Genomic DNA, 19,562 nt, shown 5'->3' on the forward strand with positions numbered 1-19,562 from the left:
CCCCAGATCCCCATCGCCCGGTCTGGCAGCCAGCGATGCCAGCAGAAGCACTGGGGAATTCTGCACGTAGATCTGAGCTAGCTTGAGCCCGGATGATTCTGCTTCTGACAGCACAGCTCACAGCTCAGCACATTGCCAGGAGTCCCAGGATGACTTCCACAGCCCGTGCTAACACCCACACCACCTCCCTGCTATTGCTACACCAGCATCCTAAGATGCAGCTGGGCAAACTGCAGTCACACACCTCAAAGCAGCACAGAATACCTCTGGCATTCATTTATCAAGTGCCCCAGACCCCTGGCTTAAGTGCCCAAACACAAGGAGGGTGTCCTTGCAGTTTGCTGCCTTAAGGCCACCCTGACCAAATCCTAGTGTGTCGTCCATGACTTCCTGAGCAGCCTGCAGCAGGCACAGCCCTGTCCCCTGTACCTGGTGGATGGGATGATGAGGGACTCTGTCTTCGTGATCTTCCCGCTGGGTGGGAGCTTCTCCACAAACACATCTGGAGTGGGGAGTTCAGCCTCCTGGACCTCAGCTTGCTGGTTAGACTCCTGCAAAAACACAGGGAACAGAGTTACCAGGAACAAACCCTCCCCTCTGTCTCACCTTGGGAGCTTAGCTCTGGCTGGGGCACACTGGCTGCCTCTTCCAGACATCCTCCTCACTGCCAAAAGGGGGAAACCAGTAGTGGCTATCTGGGGCTACCTGTTCCCAGCTCTGCCTCACAAGGGAGCTGGAGGTAGGAAAGGTGTTCAGATATGCTGTTTGGAACAGGCACTCTCACGGCTCAAAGCCAGGGACATGCCTTCTCATGCAATGCAGATAAATTCATCTTACCCAAAGGAACTAGCTAAGAGAGAAAGACATGAGAGAAATGTTGCACACCCCACGTTCCCAGCAGAGCAACTTGAGCTTTGGGATTTTTACCCCAGGACCAGCTTGATTTCTGCCAACTCAGCTTAAAGTAATACTTCTGTCTGATAAAATGCAACAGCCTTGAGCATCCTTTACGCACTCAGTAGCAAACCTTGGGCCAGCCTTCCTCAGGCTGTTTGAACAAAAGGCCAAATAGAGCATTTCACCTGCAAAAGGCTGAAAGACAAGAAGCTCCAAACTAAGGCCAGGAGGAGAACTCAGTGCTATCTTCACTGCAGCTGACATTACCAGTGGAAGTTGTGTTGCATGTGCAGCTATATGGACAGACAGATGCAGCCCACAGCTTACCCCCAAACTGACAGGAGGAAAGTCAACAAGTGATTTCCAACTTACATAAGGGACAGTGTCAGAAACACTGTCGCCTGCATGTTTGCTTCCAAGACTCTTTGTCTTTTCAGGCACTTCTACCTGCTTGAGAGAAGAAAAATCCTCAGGAGGTTTAGCACCAGCACAGTTTCCAGCCACGCTCTCTGGGTCAGGCTGTTCAGAAGAGAGGCTTCTCCATTTAAACATCACACAGCTCTGCAATATGGCCAGCAGTGCTCCCTGCTCACAGCTGCACACATCAGTGTGGGATGTGGCAAAGCTGATGCACAACACACAGGAGAGGCAATGAAATGCTCTGGGATGGGACTGACACTTTATGCCCATTCAGGAGGGAATGGAAAAGCAGCTGAGCTGCCCCTGACCAATCACTGTCAGCCTCCAGAAAAAATACCCCAATAACAGCAAAGAAAAGCTTCCTCCACAGAGTGCTAGGAAGTCCTTAGAACTCCCAGGCAACATCTCCCATCCTGGCAGTCATTTCAGGCACATGGGAATCTGAAGCTATTCACACCATCAGCAAGTATTCAATACATAACCTGAAGATGCACCCTTGTGTTAATATGATATTTGCATTAACCTCCCCCCCCAAAAAAAAAAACACCAGAAAAAACCCACAAAAAATAAAACCTATAAAACAAAAAAACCAAAAAAAAAACAAAAAAAAAACCAAAAAAAACCCAACAACAACAAAAAACAAACAAACAAAAAAAAAAAACCCGCAAAAAAAAAACACAACCCCAACCAACAAACAAAAAACTTCAACTGGCCAAAAAAATCCCCAATCCTGAAAAAGTGCAAACAGGTTTTCTTAGCAGAAATTTTGTATCTCTGCATCCAAATCTTTGGGGGGGTGGGGGGATCAGAGAGGGTGCTTTAATTTATATTTACACATGCAATTAGAGACAGTGCAGAGAGGCAACACTTGAAATGTGACTTACAGGACTTGGCGGCTCTCTCTGGCTCCTGATGCTGTGGATGCTACCAATTTCTGTCTGAGAGCTGGAGTGTGACAGTCCTTCAAAGTAAGGTCTGGATAAGAAAAGTAAAACCCATTTCTTACTACAAAAAGCACTGACAGGGCAAGTCCACCACACTCAGAGCAAAGCAGCACAGCATTTCCCAGAAGATCTTACTGTTCCCCGATGGTTCCAGTAAAACAGGCTGCTTTTGAAAGGAGAGGAGGGTGTCCAGGACAGTAAGGGAAGCCAGAAAGTCCAGGCATTCCTGAATCTAGCTTCTGAGTGACATACAGCAAGTGGAATTACTTCTTCCCCCACACCCCAACACTCTGCTCCTGGGTAAGTGATTCTTGGGCTAATATGCATTTTGTTTCCAGCTTGCATCTGGATTTGGCTGCCAGCCCTAGGCTCCAATTACACATTTGCTCAGTAAGATAAGGTACCACACACAATCAGATTGTGCTTCCACTCAAAAGGCAGCTCATCACATCAGGCTGCAAGACTCAATTACAACGTAAGGAACTGATTTTTTTTGTTGTCGTGGGAAAAACCTGCCTCAAAGGCATCAACATTTATCACATCCTCTTCAAGATATGAACACCAGAACTGGACCTAGGAAACTACAGAGTGTCTCCCCAGGACCACACACATTAAGTTCTTATTCCAGCATTACTCCAGCAATCAGATATCCCAGCACAGTTTGCTCCTCAGCTCCAGGGAACAGGATATGAACTCCCAGTGTGCAAAGTAGAACATTTGGGCTTGTTTCAAAGCAGCTGCTTACCATAACACATCTATTTTCAAATCCCTTCAAGACAGGGCCAACCAGCTGGCTGGTACCTTGGGTTAAGCACCAAACAGCTTTACATGCCACCAGCCCCACCATTTCTGCTGCTGTCCCAGTCTATCCTTGACACCTTCTGGCTCACTGACAGGAAACAGCTCTCTCCAGACTCAGAATCTATTCTTAGCCCAAGGAAGTTATTCAGCATTAATGAGGATATAACGACACCTGTAATTAGCAGATCCAGCAGATGCTGTACTGACCAGCTGCAGTGGTCAGTGCCACAACTCTGTTTCAGAGCCCTCACACACTGAGGGCCTGAGCAAGCAACCACACAGCAGCCAGAAGCACGAGTGCAGCTCAGTCTCACGTTTTCACTCTTTGTTGAGCAGAGTGTGACACAGCTCTGTTAGCTCAGGGCTCTGCATCTGCTCGAGACCCCGAGCCAGCAACCCCCAGCTCAGCTCAGCTCCGCCGTGTTGGGACTGACCCACACGAGCTCTTTAAGAACAGGCTTGAGCACATCCACATGTGCTGCAGCCAGTGCCTTTGGGACCTGAGGAATCCATCTGTTTCCTGCAGCTCTGCTTCCTTAACCCCTGCAAAGACTCTCTTTCCACACGGGGTGTTATTACAAGAAAGGTCTTTCCAGAAAGACAGTGTGCCCTGTTCATGCCTGCCTCTACTCCTGCCTTAGCACACATTTCCTTCCTGTTTCTACTACCTCTTCAAAACACTGTGTACAGTTCAATTCTCTGCCTGCCACCAACTCTTTCCCTGTGCTCAGGTGGCAGGGCAGCAGAACACCTGCAAAGGGAACAAGGAAGAACTGGGACTGAAGGGAAGTCAGACCCCACACACCCTACCTCTAGCCCACAAGATGTCACTCCCATTCTAACACCACCACGTCAGGAGGGGAAAAAAGAGCACAGAAGGGTGGGAATAAAACCAACATCTGGCACTGTACATGGTTTCTTTCTGGCCCAGCATAAGCTGCCTCACACTTACTTTAACTTTGGCTTTGGCGTGCTCAAGACACTGTCATCATCCTCCATTTCTGGCCCGCTGTCACTGGGATTCTCTATATCCAGCGTGTCATACAGAAGGTCCAAATCCTCCTCCACCTCTGGAACGTGCTCTGCTGGGTCCTGCTCTGAATCCAGAACCTACACAGGACAAAAACAGGCATCACCAGCTCTGCTAGGAGCCAGACTTGACCCCAGATCACCCGTGCTCCCCCCACGGCTGCAGTACAGCACTCCTGGGAATAAGATTCTATTCCTGGTGCTAGGGTACTATATCCAAGGAACATTAAGCATATGAGAAATGCTTGTCTTGGATCAAGCTTGTCAATGCCTGGTTAAGCAGGAGTTACATATTGGACCAAGCATCCATGAGGATGCCACTGGTTAGGCCCAATATTCAACCCTATTCTGTAAACAAAGCTTTAAAGCTCCAAAGGAATCTCAGTCTTCCTAGAACCAGTACAAAATTCCAGTATTCCCAACAGTGTAGCATGTACTGGGTTTTACTGAAAAAGCAGCCCTGACACCTCCTGATTTGATACCCAAAAATGTCCACAGGAGGCGCCTGAAACTCGGACGAGGATCAGCTGCCAGGCAGAGGCAAGGAGAACAAATACCTCACACTGAACTTGCTTTTACACACATCCCGGAGCAAGTAGGGGCTGTGCCCTGTCCAGAGCTTGCTTTTGGAGTGGCAGCTCCAGAAAAAAGCAGCAGCTTGGCTGCCTGAGCTCTCAGCTGTGGGTGCTGCCTCTGCCGAGCCTACTTGGGAAGAAGAGCAAAGCTAACAGGACTGCTTGGAAGAGTAAGGAGGCTCGAGGAGTTACTCACTCCTTCCCACAAGCCACAGAATCAACACACAGCCACGCAGCCAAAGGAGATGTTAAGTGTTTTTGTATTAGATACTTAATGTTGCACAGGTTCCTTGGGGTTTGGATCTGTTCCATCCTTTTCTGCTCTGACCCAGCAGCTGACTCTTGTGGACTGAGCTCCCTATCCAAGTTTTTCATGTCTTGCCTGGCTGTTCTAGTAAGATGATCAAACAGGCTGGGCTTTAACTTCACAAGCAATACACACCATTTGGACTGCTTTCCTTTGAACGGAAAGAAGATAATTTGAAAGATAATTTCAAAGCAATCTGCAGAACTAATGGGTACGCACACAGCTGCCAAAATCCACTTTTGATAAAACTTCATCTACAAAAACGCTTGCTGACATTTAGAAGTTGGCCCTCAAGCCTCCCTGCAAGGCCAGGGTGTAAGGAAAGGTCACATCCACTGTGGACTTGAAAACAAAATGAAGGGAACAGGAGGAAACAGGGGAGTGTTCCTGAAGACTAAAGCAAGATGCACCAAGCGGAGGGCAGCACGCAAAGCAGGAAGGTTTACAGAAGGAATTACTCACCTCATCAGACACTTTAAACCTCTTCAGCAATGCCACAACCTTCTGTTTGAAGTTTTGTTGCTGGAAATGAAAGACACTTTTACATAAGTGAAGCATTAAGCGAGCCGTTTTCTACCAGCCTGCAAGAAGCTGGACACATCTGACACTGGTGCTACACTGCTGTTTAAAATCAAACAATACCCAGCACCACAGACCACCTCTCTGCTGTCCTTACACTGAAATCAGCTTTTCCACACCTGTGATAACTTCATTACCACCAATGGTAGGTCCCACTCCATTGAGCACTGTAAATCTAAAAGATGGCACTCCACTTTTGGTTGGACACATAATGGATAACCATTTTTCTCTGCCAGATCACCTCCCTGCGCCTTTTTGATACATTCCTGGAAAAAACCTGACAGTCAACCTTTCTGATTCTTAACAAGGGTAAGCCAACATAGACAAATACCCACTGACCCTAAGAACAAATGTGATTTTTTACCACCAAAACATGTTGGTTTTTTATTTTTTTTCAGGAGTTTGCATGACAGGCTCATTTATTTCACTAGCAGCACTGGTGAAAAGCTGTGGCACTTATCCTCAGCACTTGCCCCATCACACAAAGGTTTCTCGAGTCATACTCCCAGATCCTGGACACAGCAGGAACCAAGGCCAGAACAACACAAGGCAAACTGCTGCCCTCCCCTTGTGCTTGCTCACCTCCAGGTGCTCCCCTTTTGCAGGATCAAAGAGCTGAGGTTTGCTCAGCCCTTGTCTGCCTGTCACTGACAAACCTGATGTGCACATTGTCAAGAAGGGCCCAGGTCTCAGTGCTGGTACAGAGCATCTGAGGTGGCATTCTTGTGTCAGGAGGAAAGGGAAGGAAATGGGCCACTCTGAGGCAAAGAAAGTTGCTCATTTGCTGACTCTCATGAGGTCTTGCAAGTCCAACTGCCTACTCCCCACTCTTCAGGCCTCAGACACTTCACACAGACCCCAGACTGCACCCTTTATCTCTGCACTCCTATCCTGCAACTCCTTCTAGACAGCTGAAGCTTCGAGGAAAAACATCCAGCACACTCTCCCAAGACAGCCCTGTTTCTGTCCCCAATGCATCCCTGAGGCTGATGCTCTCACAATAATGAAAGTTCTCCTCTGGCTCAGGGCGTGAAGCAAAACCATCCATGACAACACCTGTGGCCAGTTCAGCAGCCCACAGAGGGGGGACACTCAGCATGCAGCAGCTAGGGTGACATGGCAAGAGCTGTTTGCTGGCCTGAATGGCTTCACAGACAGCAGATCTGGTTTGGAACTGGGCTGATGGTAACTCAACTGGCATCACCAAACCCAGTTTTGCACCAGCTGGACCTTCTGCATCGGTTCAGAGGTCAGGGCTACAAGGGCATTCCTCTTATGAGTTCCTTGCTTAATACCAAGTGGTGGATTTTGTCCTGACTGGTCCCTGTTCAAAACAATATGGACAGCAAGGGTACGAACCAGCACACTCCTGGTCTCACAGAAAGGATCTTTATAGTGACAGATTCAGGTCAAAACAGGGTTTATTTCAGACCTCATCAAAATATGGACTTCAGAAACAGCCTTAGACCATGGTGTGGTGAAGCACAAGTCCCTGCTCCACACAAGTGCAGCTTTGCAGGCACACCCATGCTTGTGGGGGAGGGTGAACAGCCACATGCATCTTTCTAAAGCTTCTATATATATCATATCCAGCTGCTTTTTTTTGCCTCAGCACCACATGCACCACCTGAAGTTTATCCATCAAGCTCCAACCCCTGACTAAACCACTTCATTTTGAGAACTTCCCACTGGCCTCTCCCACACAGAGCACAAACAGGAGAGCTTTCCTTCACTTAGAGCTACTTTGAGGACTTACATGAGCATGGATCCTGCACTGGTTTCTTCATCGGGGTGGAATTTCATAGACTTGCATGATTTTTGGAGCTCCTCACCCTTGCAGCCAAGGGACACTCAAGACATGCACACACCTTGGATGGTCCCACTGCCTGAACTGGCTGCTTTTTCTAGCTCTTCACATGATGTGACCATGCCCCCAAGCTCCATGCTGGGCCAGCGTGTCTGGTCTCCCACAAGCCACATGCACTGCACATCCTGGCCAAACCCCATCAGTGTTAGTAAAACTAATTTCCACCGACCCTGGTTATGGACGTCGTTCTTACTATCGATCTCCGTTGCTTCTTGGGCTTCCCCATCTCGTACTCATCATCATCCAAATCCTGAACAGAAAGAGGATTCCCGTGTTACCTTTGTGATTCTGCGACACGTGAGCATTTAAAAATGTTCCTTCTAGGAAAATGAACCTGCTGCTGTGTCTTCCAGGCATCCAGCATTTGCTTTAATTGCAGTTACGACAGTAGAGGGAAAAGGAAGTGAGACAAGTCTGCAGGGACAGGAATAACAGCTTGGAGAAGCAAAACAGCCTAGCTCTACATTCAAGGAACAAGGAGAGTCACAGCCCCACATTTTGGTGGGTCCCTCTCTCAGCACCCTCTGACAGGTGATGCCAGAGTCTGAAGGCAAGTAAGACCCAAACTCAAAAGCATCTCACATCTAGTCAGGGGATTCTCCCTAAGGACCTATTGTGCAAAAGGTATTAAAGACTAAAGGCTGCCTCGGACCCTGCTGCCCCTTTAATTACAGCCGGGGATGCAGCTGGGCTCTTTGAATCCAACCAGCACTACAGAAGCAATCAAATGACGCCCTGACCATTAAGCAGAGAAGCACAAGGATGCTGACGCTTTTCCAGGGAGCTCAAGTCCAAACACGTGAACAGATAAATCACAGCACGGTAGAAGAAATGGGTTACTGTGCAGGCCTTCTCCACTGCAGCTGAACACTTGGTAACAGTCTCACACTGGCGTGGTTTAGATACAGAAATAGGCTTTTAGTTTCAGGCAGGAGCTGGGAGTGCACATGCTCCGCTGAGCCCTCGCAGGGAGAAGCCATGCCCTGAACAGTACCTGGCCCTGTACGGCATCATCACTGGCCTCCTGCTCAGAAGAGAAGCTCTCGTACTCTTCCTCGGAATAGTTGTCTGAAAGGGAAGGAAAGAGGGGAAAGATCCTGTGAAACTCCTTCAAGGTGAGGGCATGGTCTCATCTCAGGAGCAGAAAAGGCCAGCTAAAGCCACAAATCGAGAAAGGAGGCACACAAGGAGAAGATAAACTAGCAGGCACCTATCCATGCTAGAACCAGTGAGACGGGAATCCTCTGGAGGAAAGGAATGAGGAGAAACACACCCAGTAAGAAGGAAGGACCAGACACAGATAAGGCACCTCCTCCTTTTAGTAGGAGGAGGAAACTTCCTCCTGGAAAGTACCAACCACCTGGTAGACAGCAGCAAGCAAAGAGGTTTCTCCACAAGGGAAATTACTTTTCCCCCCTAACATGTGCATAACTGACTTAAAGGGGCAAGTGAAGCATGACAAAACCTTTATGGAATGACCCTTCAGGTAAGCTGCCTGGCCCCAGGCAACAGCACACAAACATCTACGTGCACTACCTTCAGCAGGTCACTCTTGCAGCAGTGAGCAAAGGGCTGGTACCACAGAAAAACATCACCACAAACCTGAACCCAGTGACTTCCTTATACAGAGCACAACATCATGGATTTACACTCGTTAAGACAGGCCATCATCCCCAGCAAAACATGCTGCAAGTTTGCAGGTCTCATCTAAAGTTCATGAAATTTATTGTAGAATACTCAAAGGAAAAAGAAGACAGAAGAGTAGCTTAAATGTGAATCTCCTGAATACAACACTGATAGCCAGGTGAGAAGCTACAGGCTCTCAAAACAACCACCAGTAATGCTGGGAGAGCGCTGTGAGGACACAGCCAACCCTTGCTGGATGGCTCAGGTGTGCAGGAGAAGCTCTGACAATTCAGTTCCCTACTCCTGTCACACTCCCTGCTTGCACAGCAACACTCTTGCAAAGTGGGTTTGCTTTGCACTGATCATTTATAGACACAGCAACTTGTGCAAACCAGTCCTCATTTGTCCCAGGAAGCATCCAAGCCCAGGTAGGGTAATTTAACTCCAGCTAGTTCAGGAAGACACTGGTCCTCAGAGAATGTGGTTGGACTCTTACCTGTAGACTTGATTTTCTGGCTGGCCTGCATGGTGCTGTCTTCATGGTCGATTGGCTGACTTGACAAGGAGAAGATCCAGATTTCTGCCACCTTCACTGGAGCCTCTTTGATGTTGCTGAAAAGGCTCAGAACCTGGCCCCCTTCTGTAGGGTGCTGCATGACCTGGGACAGAAATTAAGCGGAACAAATCTGCATTTAAGTGTATTTAAACTTGTATCATTTGCATACTACAAGAGTTATTTGTGTTAATGGAGTTCCTCTACATTTCCAGGACCTTGTAACCACAGGAGCCACTTGCAGGCAATCCACAAGGCTAGTTGAGATTTTAGCTGACTTCTAATGAAAGCGATGGAAGGAAACGAAAAATATTCTGAGCTTAACAGCTGATTAGCTCATCCTTGAAGCAGAGTACTTGACTAGCTCATTACTATGTATTTGCTTCCCCAGCACAGTACTGATTTGAATTATCAAGTTACCCACCTTCTGAACACCTAATTAAGGAACTTGATTTTGTCTTTTAAAACCTAGCAAAAGAGCCCGTAAAATCAAAAATTCTTGGTGAGATACAGATGTAAAGTGCCTCCTAAAGCAAAATATCCTTACTGTGGAGAGCTGACACATGAATCTCAGAGGAACCCGCCACCACCCCGGGACAATGAAGCAGCAGGTCATGAAAAACAAGTCAGTGGTGAAGGCAGAGGAACATCTTGGTGCAGGTTTCTCCTTCCTTTGCCACTCACAGCTCAGAGGTTTCTCCCCAGAATCTTGTGATCTTCTCTTGCCCCACCAGAGTGAGTGAGCACATCCCCTCACCTGCACAGCAGCTTTCCAACACACACCAGGCCACTCTGTCAGCTCCTCCCAGGGACCTAAACAGACCTGAGCTGATGAGGAACATATGTTCCCCTGCTCTGAAACTGCTCACTCTCAACTCCAATCCACTGCTTTGTTTCAACAGCTTAAGAGATTTTTTTTTTTTTTGTTTTAAGAAATGAGTCAGCGGAGTTTAGGGGTCATCATCCCCCCTCCAAAAGTGGGGGGGGGGAAGCTTATAAAATCCATTTTCCTGAAGACTTCAATTTCATAAATATTCCAGATGAGCTGGAGAGCAGCTATTTCCTAACACCATGAACCTTTGAACATTTTTGACCTTCTAACCCCAGTCAGCTGACACTACAAACAGACATAAGAAAAACCACATGTAGCAGCAGCAAATGCCCAACACTTAGAAGTTCAGCAATGACTCTAATTAATGGGCCCACATGTTTTCTGCCTTACAGCAGTATTTACTTTCTGGTTGTCCAACAAATCAAACAGTACAGGAAAAATGTTAGCTGCAACACCATGCACTTGGCCAATTCAAACAAGGAGCTCACCATTCATTGCAAGGCTGAGGGAAGCTGCACTCGCACAAGAGAAGCAGTCTTTAGAGTGAATTATTTAAAATAATAACAACTCACGACAGCATAACACTGGCTTATTTTGGATAAAAGTCATTTGTTGACAGAATGCAGTCTGATGAAAAATATTGGTGTGAAACTGAACTTGCTACTGCTAAGCCCATTTCTAAACACTCAGACACTGAAACAGCAGAGATTAAACAAGGCATGAAGTAACAAAGCATGGAGCTATGCCATTCAGAAAGCCTTTGTGAATAATTTACCCATACTTGACTCCAGCATTAATTTTATCATTTACTTCTCATGAATAGAGCTCCACCTAAATTACCAACAGCCATGAAATAACAATGGCCAAGAGTTTTACAAGCAAAATGAGAGAAATTACTTAATCCTGAACTCTCATACTGTGGCATTGAGAAGCACAGCAAATCTTGGTTTAACTTTACCACTTCTCAGGCTTGGAAGGCTTGCCCAAGTGACTCTGTCTCGTTCTGCACTTTTTTATCTGGACCTCCTAACCCTAATAAAGCCACAAAATGATAACAAAACCCTCAAAAGGTCACCAGGTATCCTTCTGAAAGCTTTAGCTATTAAGATATGAGGCAGAAAAACGCTCAGTGTTATCACTCAGCAATAAAATCTGGTTAAAATATTGCCCTGTGAATATTGATTGCAGCTATTAAGACAGCTATCTGAAATCCTGTCAGGTACTTCTCAATGAGGAAAGTGACAACAGTGGGTTTGGAGAGGAGGGAAGATGTCCACGTGTGTAAGCAGACCACGTGAAGAGCAGCTCACCTCAGCCATGTTGATGCATCCCACAGCCAGGGTCTTGTAGCCTAAAATGGTTCGGTTCTTGTACCGCTTCCGCCGCTGCAGCATGATCTGGAGCTTGTTGCCTTCTCTCTTCAAGAAGTGAGGGTACTGAGGTGGGAAACACAGTGAAAAAGTTCATTTTGCTTCTTGGCAATATCTCCCAAGCTTCATGGATAACCCGCATTCCTAAGGAACAGCTCCAGGGCTTTCCTAAGTGCCTGCAGCTCACTCACACTCAGCGTGCCATTCTTCATTATCCCAGGGAAGACTCTGCCCAAACAGTTCGAACAGGCACCCCAAAAACACAATCCAGGCACACAGAGCAGCTGCTCAGTCTGGGAAGGGCTGGGCCCAGGGAGATGGGCAGCCTCCAGGAGACGCTTTCCCCAACAGCTAAACAGAGGATGCCCAGAACTGGAGGCCTGGGTGCTGCCCTGCACAAGCAGTGGCCAGTGGCAGGGACAGCCACAGACCCCCACACACTTGGCAGGACACTGCCTTCCCTCCAGCACAAGGACACTTCTCAATTGGTTGTATTTTTAGTAATTAAGTCAAGAAAAAAACCCTGTCCGACTGCCAGGTTATGTTGCAAAGACATAAATCCTCCCAAGGCATGTTCCATACAAAATAATACATTTGTTTATACACCTCCTCCAGAAAGTCCCCAGGAAGAGAAAGCTATGAAGTCAAGCAGAGACTATTAGGGAATGAGTAAGGCTAACCATAACCACGAAGGAGAAGCTGTCCAAAGGAAGAAAAGTCTTCAAGGGAAGATAAAGCAGCAGCCTGACCAGTTCTCATCCCAAGAAAAGAGGAGACTGGGATGCGTGCTCCAAATACACAACATAAATAGTACTAAGTAACCAGCAGACAGGAGAACCTAATTGCTGGGATCTCAAAGAGGACATTCCCAAGCAAAGGATGCTTCTTTTGCAGGGAAGAACTACTTTCTTTTTTTTTTTTTTTTCCCTTGGGCTATTTTGAAAATTAACTTCCTGCCCATCAAAACACTTGATAAAATCAAATAGCAAACACCACCAGAAAGCCCTGAGATATTAATTTGCAGTCCAGAGCAAGCCTGACTGCTCTGCAGGGAGCTGGGAGCAGTGGCCACCCAAACAAGAAGAATACTAATTAGCTGATTGCCCTGCAAGGGCAAGATCTACCGCTCATTTCCTGAGGTAGAGGCATTGCAGAAGAGAGGAACAACAGTCCACATAACTAAAAGACAATCTCAAAACACACAGAGCCTGTGACTCTACAGATGTGCAACATCCCTAAAGAAGGATGGAAGAAAGTTATTGGAGAGAAGGGGCAGGAGGGGCTCAAAAAGCCAGAGGCACCTTTCACACCCAAATTTACCATTTCCTTGCTTCTGGGGCCCTTCTACATGTGGAAGGGTAGCAGGGAAGAGGGACTCCTTGCTCTCAGTTCACAGCATTTGAGCCACACCAAGGCTGCTTAAGTACAAACCTAGAACTGAAGTCCCAAGTCACCCTTGGTCCCCGGCCAGCTCAGTTTGAATGTGTCCAGTTTTCTGGGATTAAACCAAGCGCCTCAGGTCCATAGATGTACAAGTTTCTGTTTTTCTCAGGTGTACTGCCTGGCCACCTCTGATGAGAGGTGGTAAAAGAAGGAACAGAGAGACTGAGGCCGCTCAGCTCCTCCATTAAAAGCAAGGCCCTCCAGAAGAAAAGACGAGCTATTTGCATAGCACAGTCCAGCTTTTTTAACACCAGCCATGACTTATCAGCTCTTAGAATTGCTTCAACACAAACTTCACAGTGACTGTCAATCCATGACAGAGACTGGAGAGGAAAACAGTTTGGCTCAAAACATTTGAAAGCTTTTAGAGGGAGCACCAAACACCTCAAGGCACCTCTGAGGGGTGAGAAAATGCACACACCAGAACAGTGAGAGTCAGGGCAAGACTTTTTCTGAAGCTCCAATGATACAATCTCTCCCATCTGGAAAGGTTTATTAGATTAAAGACAGGAATTAAGTGCAGAGCTCTTAATTAATGCCAGAGAACTGTGATGTTGTGCTTGGAATATGTGGGGAATTTCCCCGGGCTCTGTGAAACCCACAGAAGTGTGGGTCAGGAGAAGCAGACATTCCAGCAGGAAGGGTGGTGGCAGCTCCTCTGCCTGAAGGGCTACTGCTGGTTCAGCTTTAGCCCTAGCTAGGACGGGAAGCAGGACTGGATACAGCCCTAACTCCAGCCTCAGCTGTGTAACAGAGCAGCAGGAAACTCCTCCCTTCAGTTTGAGCAGAGGCCTGCCAGACACCAGGGGCTGCTCACGGTTGTACCAGGCAGCAGAACGCCCCTAGCTCAGCTCTGGCAAGGGAACACTCCGTGCAAAGGACAGCAGTGTCACCCAGGAGCAGGAACTGAGCAGGCAGGCAGCACAAAGGCACAAGGGGCTGCAAATCCAGGCAGGTAGCACAAAGCCAGGTGTAAGGTGTCGAGAGCTGACCGTGTAATATGGAAACACTGACTGCTGCAAGACAACAAAACCCTGCTCTGCGACACCCACATGCTTTTACTTTGTGGCCCATCACCCCTCTCAAATATATGCCAGGCACTAAATTCAGATTGTAGCTGAATTAAACTGGAAGTAGTTTTCAGCCATTGTCCAATTAAGCAGCAGTAAAAGTTGCCATAAAAATCCAGCTGTGCCATTTCAAGAATGCTTCCCAGGCCTTACTGCATCCAAGACCACCAACCCTTCCTGCAGTCAGAGAGCAGCAGCACATCTCTGCTTTAAGCTCAGTCACCTCTGCTGAAGGCTCAGTGTCACAGACACTCCTCTCTCCTGCTCTGGCTCAATTCCCAGCCCCATCAGGGGAAACAGGGTTAAAGGCAGTGCTCTGCATCCTGCTGCAGCATTGCTCTGAGCCCCAGAAAAAAAAAAAAACAACCCAAAACACCATAATCCAAATTAATTCCAAAAAGATCTGCAGACTTGCTCCTTGCTGACACAGGACTGGCAGAGGGAGACCTTGTTTTGCAAGGCTTGTTTTACAGCTTTGCTCCCAACCATGGGAAAGCTGCAGCCACAGGATCCAGGTGTAGATATTCCTGGCATGCAGCTTGGTTATTCCTGTTCACAAAGGAGGGGATGCAATGCTGCAGTTAACCCAGCCCTCTGCTTGGGCAGCTGCAGGGTTATCATCTGTCTGCAATGAAAGCTTACCTGCTTCAGCTCTGCACAGGTCTGAGTAACAACCAGCCTCACATCACCACCTGAGCCTTTCTCCTCACCAGATCAAAGTCCTGAAGTCGAGATCTAACCCACAGTCACAAAACAAAGATAATCCAGGTATGAATGCTCTTGAGGTCTGTCTGGCTCTGCTCTACGTGTGCAGGATCCTGTCTCTCACTTTCAGCAAGCCAGCCCTTAATTTACCTTATTTCCCTGCTCAGGAGGTAGCACCAGGGCAGCAGGCTTTGGAGAAAAGAGGAACCAAAAAATGCACTTGTTCCAATTCACAGCTATTCCTGTGACTCCAGAGCTAGGAGTAACTATAAACACACTGCTCCTGCTTCCCCAAATAGTGCCTCCCTCAGCAGCTCCAAATCCGAGGCTCACCTGACTCATTCCTACTACAGCCTTCTGTCAGCCTGACACTCCACACCACCCTCACGGCTGCCATCCTCCGCTGCCTGCTCATTAAGAAGGAAACAAAAGGCAAAAAAGAGCCAACGTGCTCTGCTTCAGCTCTTGCCACAGCTACACCTTGAAGAGCTCAGCCTGCAAAGCCTTCACGTTCCAGGATGCACTGTGGAAGAACACTGAAGCAGCACCCTGCTCCAGCCCCCGAGCGCCCAGAGGCGATTCAGACAAGCTGTGCTGCTGCTCACGAGGACGTGCACCTCGGAGCCAGCACGCAGCCCTGCTCCCTGCAAACGAGCCCGAGGGAGCAGCTGTGCAAAGGCAGCCCAGGAGCAGCCAGTCCCAGCCTACCTGCAGCGAGAAGGTCAGCGCCAGCTCCGTCTCCACGTGTCCGCTCGGGGGCAACACGATCTCGTGGGACCGCAGGATGCGCTTGGAGCCCTGCACAGAAACAAAGTCCAGCACCGGGTGAACTGCCCCGAAGCCACCTCTCACATCCCATCCCAGCCCTGTTTACTGCACACCAGGAAACGTTGTCAGGGACTACCACAGAGAAGCGAACGGATGGCTCTGACCTTGTACTTCTGTGAAATATTAATGAGATGAAAGGGAGATATTTGACTAATAAAGATTTGGGCATATTTACTGTCCTTAACTGCAACAATACAGCTTTTGTTCTGCCAAACGCCAGCATTGAAAAGCTGTGAGTCAACCCCCATCCCCGGAGTTGAAGTCCCCTATTTTCACTTCAGCCAATAGGTACAAGGCTCTTCGTCTCCTGGGTCTGGAGGCTGCAGCATCATGCTTAAATCTCCCGGCGTTAGCCATGACAGGCTGGGCTTTTCTTTTTGTGCATACACCCCTCCCTGGGGAAAATGGGGACTTTAACATGTTTAAACAATTGCCAGTAGCTAGGGATATTAAAGAAAAAAATCACTAAGCATCTCAGTGGAGTCTGGAGAGCTAATGTATCACAGGGCAACTCCAAATCAACCCTGTGTGTGGGCTGCCTTATGCTAACAGAGTTACCAGGCTATTTACTGTGTGAGCATTTCATTTCAGGGAATGTTTGAAGGAAAACTAGCAGGAAAACATGACAGACTGCTGCCTAGCAAACCCTTCTGCATTGTTCAAACACAGTGGCAAGTTTCAGAGGTCTCTGGCTCGATGTTCTGCTGAGGCTGCAGATCTGGCTTTGTCCAGACGGGCTGGTCTCCCAGAAGCACAGAACTGTAGCTCTCAAAAAAGCAGCATCTGGGAAATCAGAGACAGCCTGGGGGGAGGCGGGGAGGGTAAACACCTCCAAGCTACATCCAAGGGGAAATGTGGTCTGCCCCATCAGCCTCAAAGAGCATCAGGAGATGAGACAGCAGCAGAGCCTCGTCTACATCCCCTCCTCCCCAAAGGCAGCCCCGGCAAAGGCCATGATCTGCAGCGGGGCCTCAGCCCTGCACAGCTCCAGCTCCTCTCTGGGAACGCCGAGGTGCCTGAGCTGCAGCAGATCTGACAGCACACAACAGAGCAGGGCCAGGCACCCACGGGCTGCCCCCAGGACAAGCAGCACACGTGCAAGTGAAGCACAGCCAGCCTGGCCACCGGCGACAGCAGCAGCTGCTCCATTTGTGCAAAGCTCCTAATAGCAGCAATCTTGCTTTACTGGTTACGCAACCAAAATCTAATGAAAGACCAAATATAGTTGCTTTTAAAAGACCGCAGCAGATAAACAGAGCAACGGCTCGGGAAATACAGCTGACAACTCTTTGAACATCTCTGCTCTGGAGGCTGCAAGGAAACATGGGAGATGCAGGTAAGATGCTCTCATTAGGTCTGAATTCAGTCATCCCCTCTGGAAGGGCTCTGGTGTCTGACAACTCGCATGCAATTCCCCACACAAAGGCAGTCATTTGACAGAGACCAGGTATTTGATGATCCAGTACCACCAGCCTCAAACAACAGCCATGTCAGAAACCTGAGCGCTGGCAAATAAAGCATCCTTGGAAAAGCCTGTCAGCATCAGCATCATAACCTGCAAGCTCTGAAGGGATTTTTAATAGCAGGGCCTGCCTGGTGTGGAGAGGACTGCTCAGGTTCCAGTGCCTGAACCCTGCAGCAACGCAGACCCCAACACATACACAAAATGGGACGTGAAAACTCCCATGTGTTAAAATTCCCTTTGGATCGTGGCTCTGGGGCAAGCTTTCACCTGCAGAAAGCGTAAGCAGCAGTAATCTGGACAGGAAAAGAAGGTCTTGCTCTAATAAAAGCTTCTGAATTCTTCAACCCAAGTCTGGCACTCTCTGGGCATAAATCAGTCTCTGACAAGCCTCAGGTGCTTACAGTGATGCATTCATCATCTAGGAGTACAAACATATGGAAAGCTTTCAGCCTTGATAAGCAGTATCTGACAGCCTGGAAACCCACAGCAGTGCTTCTTCTGAGGCTCCACAAATCCAGGTGTGTGAAGCAATTCCCTGCTTTTATGCTCTCTGCTGTGGGTGCACGAAGCCCCTCCAACCTAGAGGTGCACATTTTTATCCCAGTTGGACCACTCAGAGATGAGAGATACCAATTAAATCCTCAGCTATGTGTTTTTCCTCCCTGATTGCACCTTCCAAACTAGACTTTGCGTGCTTTGACACAACCGGCTCTCTGCAGGGGTTTGCCTAGCTCTTCATTTGAAAAGCAGCAGCTTTTCAGCCCAGTTAATGTTCTACTTGTAGGTCTGCTAGGCTTCTCCTCGTTAAGCACTTCAGGGTTTGCAGTGATGGGAGCACGTGAGCCCAGCCGAGCCGAGCCCCGTTCCTCCCCAGCCCGCCTCCAGGCAGAGTGACCTACATGGAGGCTCCTAATTAAATGGCACAAACATCTGCTGTAAAGTGGCTTATTTACCTAGGATGACAACTGTATTTTAGGGAAAGCAATTAGTCTGTACAGGCACCCTACAAACCCACTGACAAGCTCGGCTACAGACTCGATAGCAGAGCTGCCCAGCAGCAGAGGAAGGCCCAGACTCCCCCAAACCACGACCCAGCTGCCAAGATGTTCAGCCCCAGACTGGTAAATAGAGGACCAGGCTTGGATTTAATGCCAGCTCAGGAAGAAAAGGGGACATGTGATCTGTGAAGAGCATTTTTACATGCAGATAAGCTCATGCTGAGACATCAGTGAACAATATTCTTCGCTTACAACAGTGAAATGAGCTAGGAATGTGGGAGAAGGGCCAGAAAACAGTCTGGGACAGAAAAGGTCAGAAAAGACCCTTCTCCACACAGATCCAGAACACCCTGATGGACTTGGAAAGAAGTCTGTGGATGCAACGTGGAAGCTGCAAAAGTTGAAGAAGTCTGTGGATCCTTACGTGGAGGTAAAGCTCAGTTTGGGCACCTGCCAGTATTTTTAGTCAAACAACACAATTCATCGAACGGGGCAGTAATTACCTGCATTTTGACAGCAATGACCCCAGAAATAAGCTCCTTATCCAATTCCTTTAAGACTACCAGTTTCTTTAATGTCAAGCTGCACAACCTGCAAACAGGAACAGAAGAGAAACAGTTACAATCATGTCCGAAAAAGGAAAAGCTCTGATCAGCTTTTACACACAGCAGTATCCCAGTTTGAGGGAGAACAGGCTCCAGACACGAGCCCCACGCTGATACAGACAAAGACAGCAGAAATATTTGAGGCTTCCTTGGCTTCTCAAAACTGAATTTCTCCAACCTTTCATAAATACAAGGAGGTGGACAGGAGGTGCATCTGTCTCTGATACAGACCCACGGCCACACGAGAGCCCCAGACAGCACTGGTCTCCACTGACCACAGCCTGGGAACCCTTGCTTTGAGTCAGACCAAAAGCTTCAGGGTCAGAGGAATTAAATTCCAGCAATATGAAAGCACAGGGTCAATCTAATTTTAAACTTGTCTACAAGACTTTCCTAGATTGTTGGCTTTTTCAGTTTCAGACTCCTGGCTCCCAAAGATCTCGCTCCCACCTCCTCTTGTCAACCCACACATTCTTCTCCTCACCCCCAAAGAAAAGTGCTAGCAAGTGGCTCAGGCAAGGGCAGGGGGAGAAAAAAAGGAAAGAGAAAGGAGAGGACTCAAGTGGTGCCCTCTGGCCCTGGTGTTCACATGCCACACATATGCAAGTAAATCACATTCTTCACCCAGGCAATGCGACATTGTTCTGG

The 19,562-nt window shown here is 48.2% G+C and overlaps 1 protein-coding gene across 9 annotated transcripts in view; it reads right to left on the reverse strand.

The window, feature by feature from the left end:
* PACS2 (phosphofurin acidic cluster sorting protein 2) overlaps positions 1-19,562 on the reverse strand; it is a 76,433-nt gene that overhangs the window by 30,917 nt on the left and 25,954 nt on the right. For 4 of the 9 annotated variants that reach the window (XM_053984969.1, XM_053984974.1, XM_053984968.1 and 1 more), the window contains exons 2-12: positions 18,813-18,900; positions 15,727-15,816; positions 11,741-11,866; positions 9,542-9,704; positions 8,414-8,487; positions 7,589-7,669; positions 5,436-5,495; positions 4,015-4,172; positions 2,202-2,292; positions 1,270-1,347; positions 430-551 (exon numbers count right to left, since the gene is read on the reverse strand). In XM_053984969.1, coding sequence (XP_053840944.1) covers positions 430-551; positions 1,270-1,347; positions 2,202-2,292; positions 4,015-4,172; positions 5,436-5,495; positions 7,589-7,669; positions 8,414-8,487; positions 9,542-9,704; positions 11,741-11,866; positions 15,727-15,816; positions 18,813-18,900 — 1,131 coding nt within the window. The remainder of the gene's footprint in view (positions 1-429; positions 552-1,269; positions 1,348-2,201; positions 2,293-4,014; positions 4,173-5,435; positions 5,496-7,588; positions 7,670-8,413; positions 8,488-9,541; positions 9,705-11,740; positions 11,867-15,726; positions 15,817-18,812; positions 18,901-19,562) is intronic. The other 5 variants (XM_053984977.1, XM_053984973.1, XM_053984971.1 and 2 more) reach the window with 3 other exon arrangements.

Source organism: Vidua macroura, chromosome 9 (genome assembly GCF_024509145.1).
Source record: "Vidua macroura isolate BioBank_ID:100142 chromosome 9, ASM2450914v1, whole genome shotgun sequence".
Lineage (NCBI taxonomy): Eukaryota > Metazoa > Chordata > Aves > Passeriformes > Viduidae > Vidua > Vidua macroura.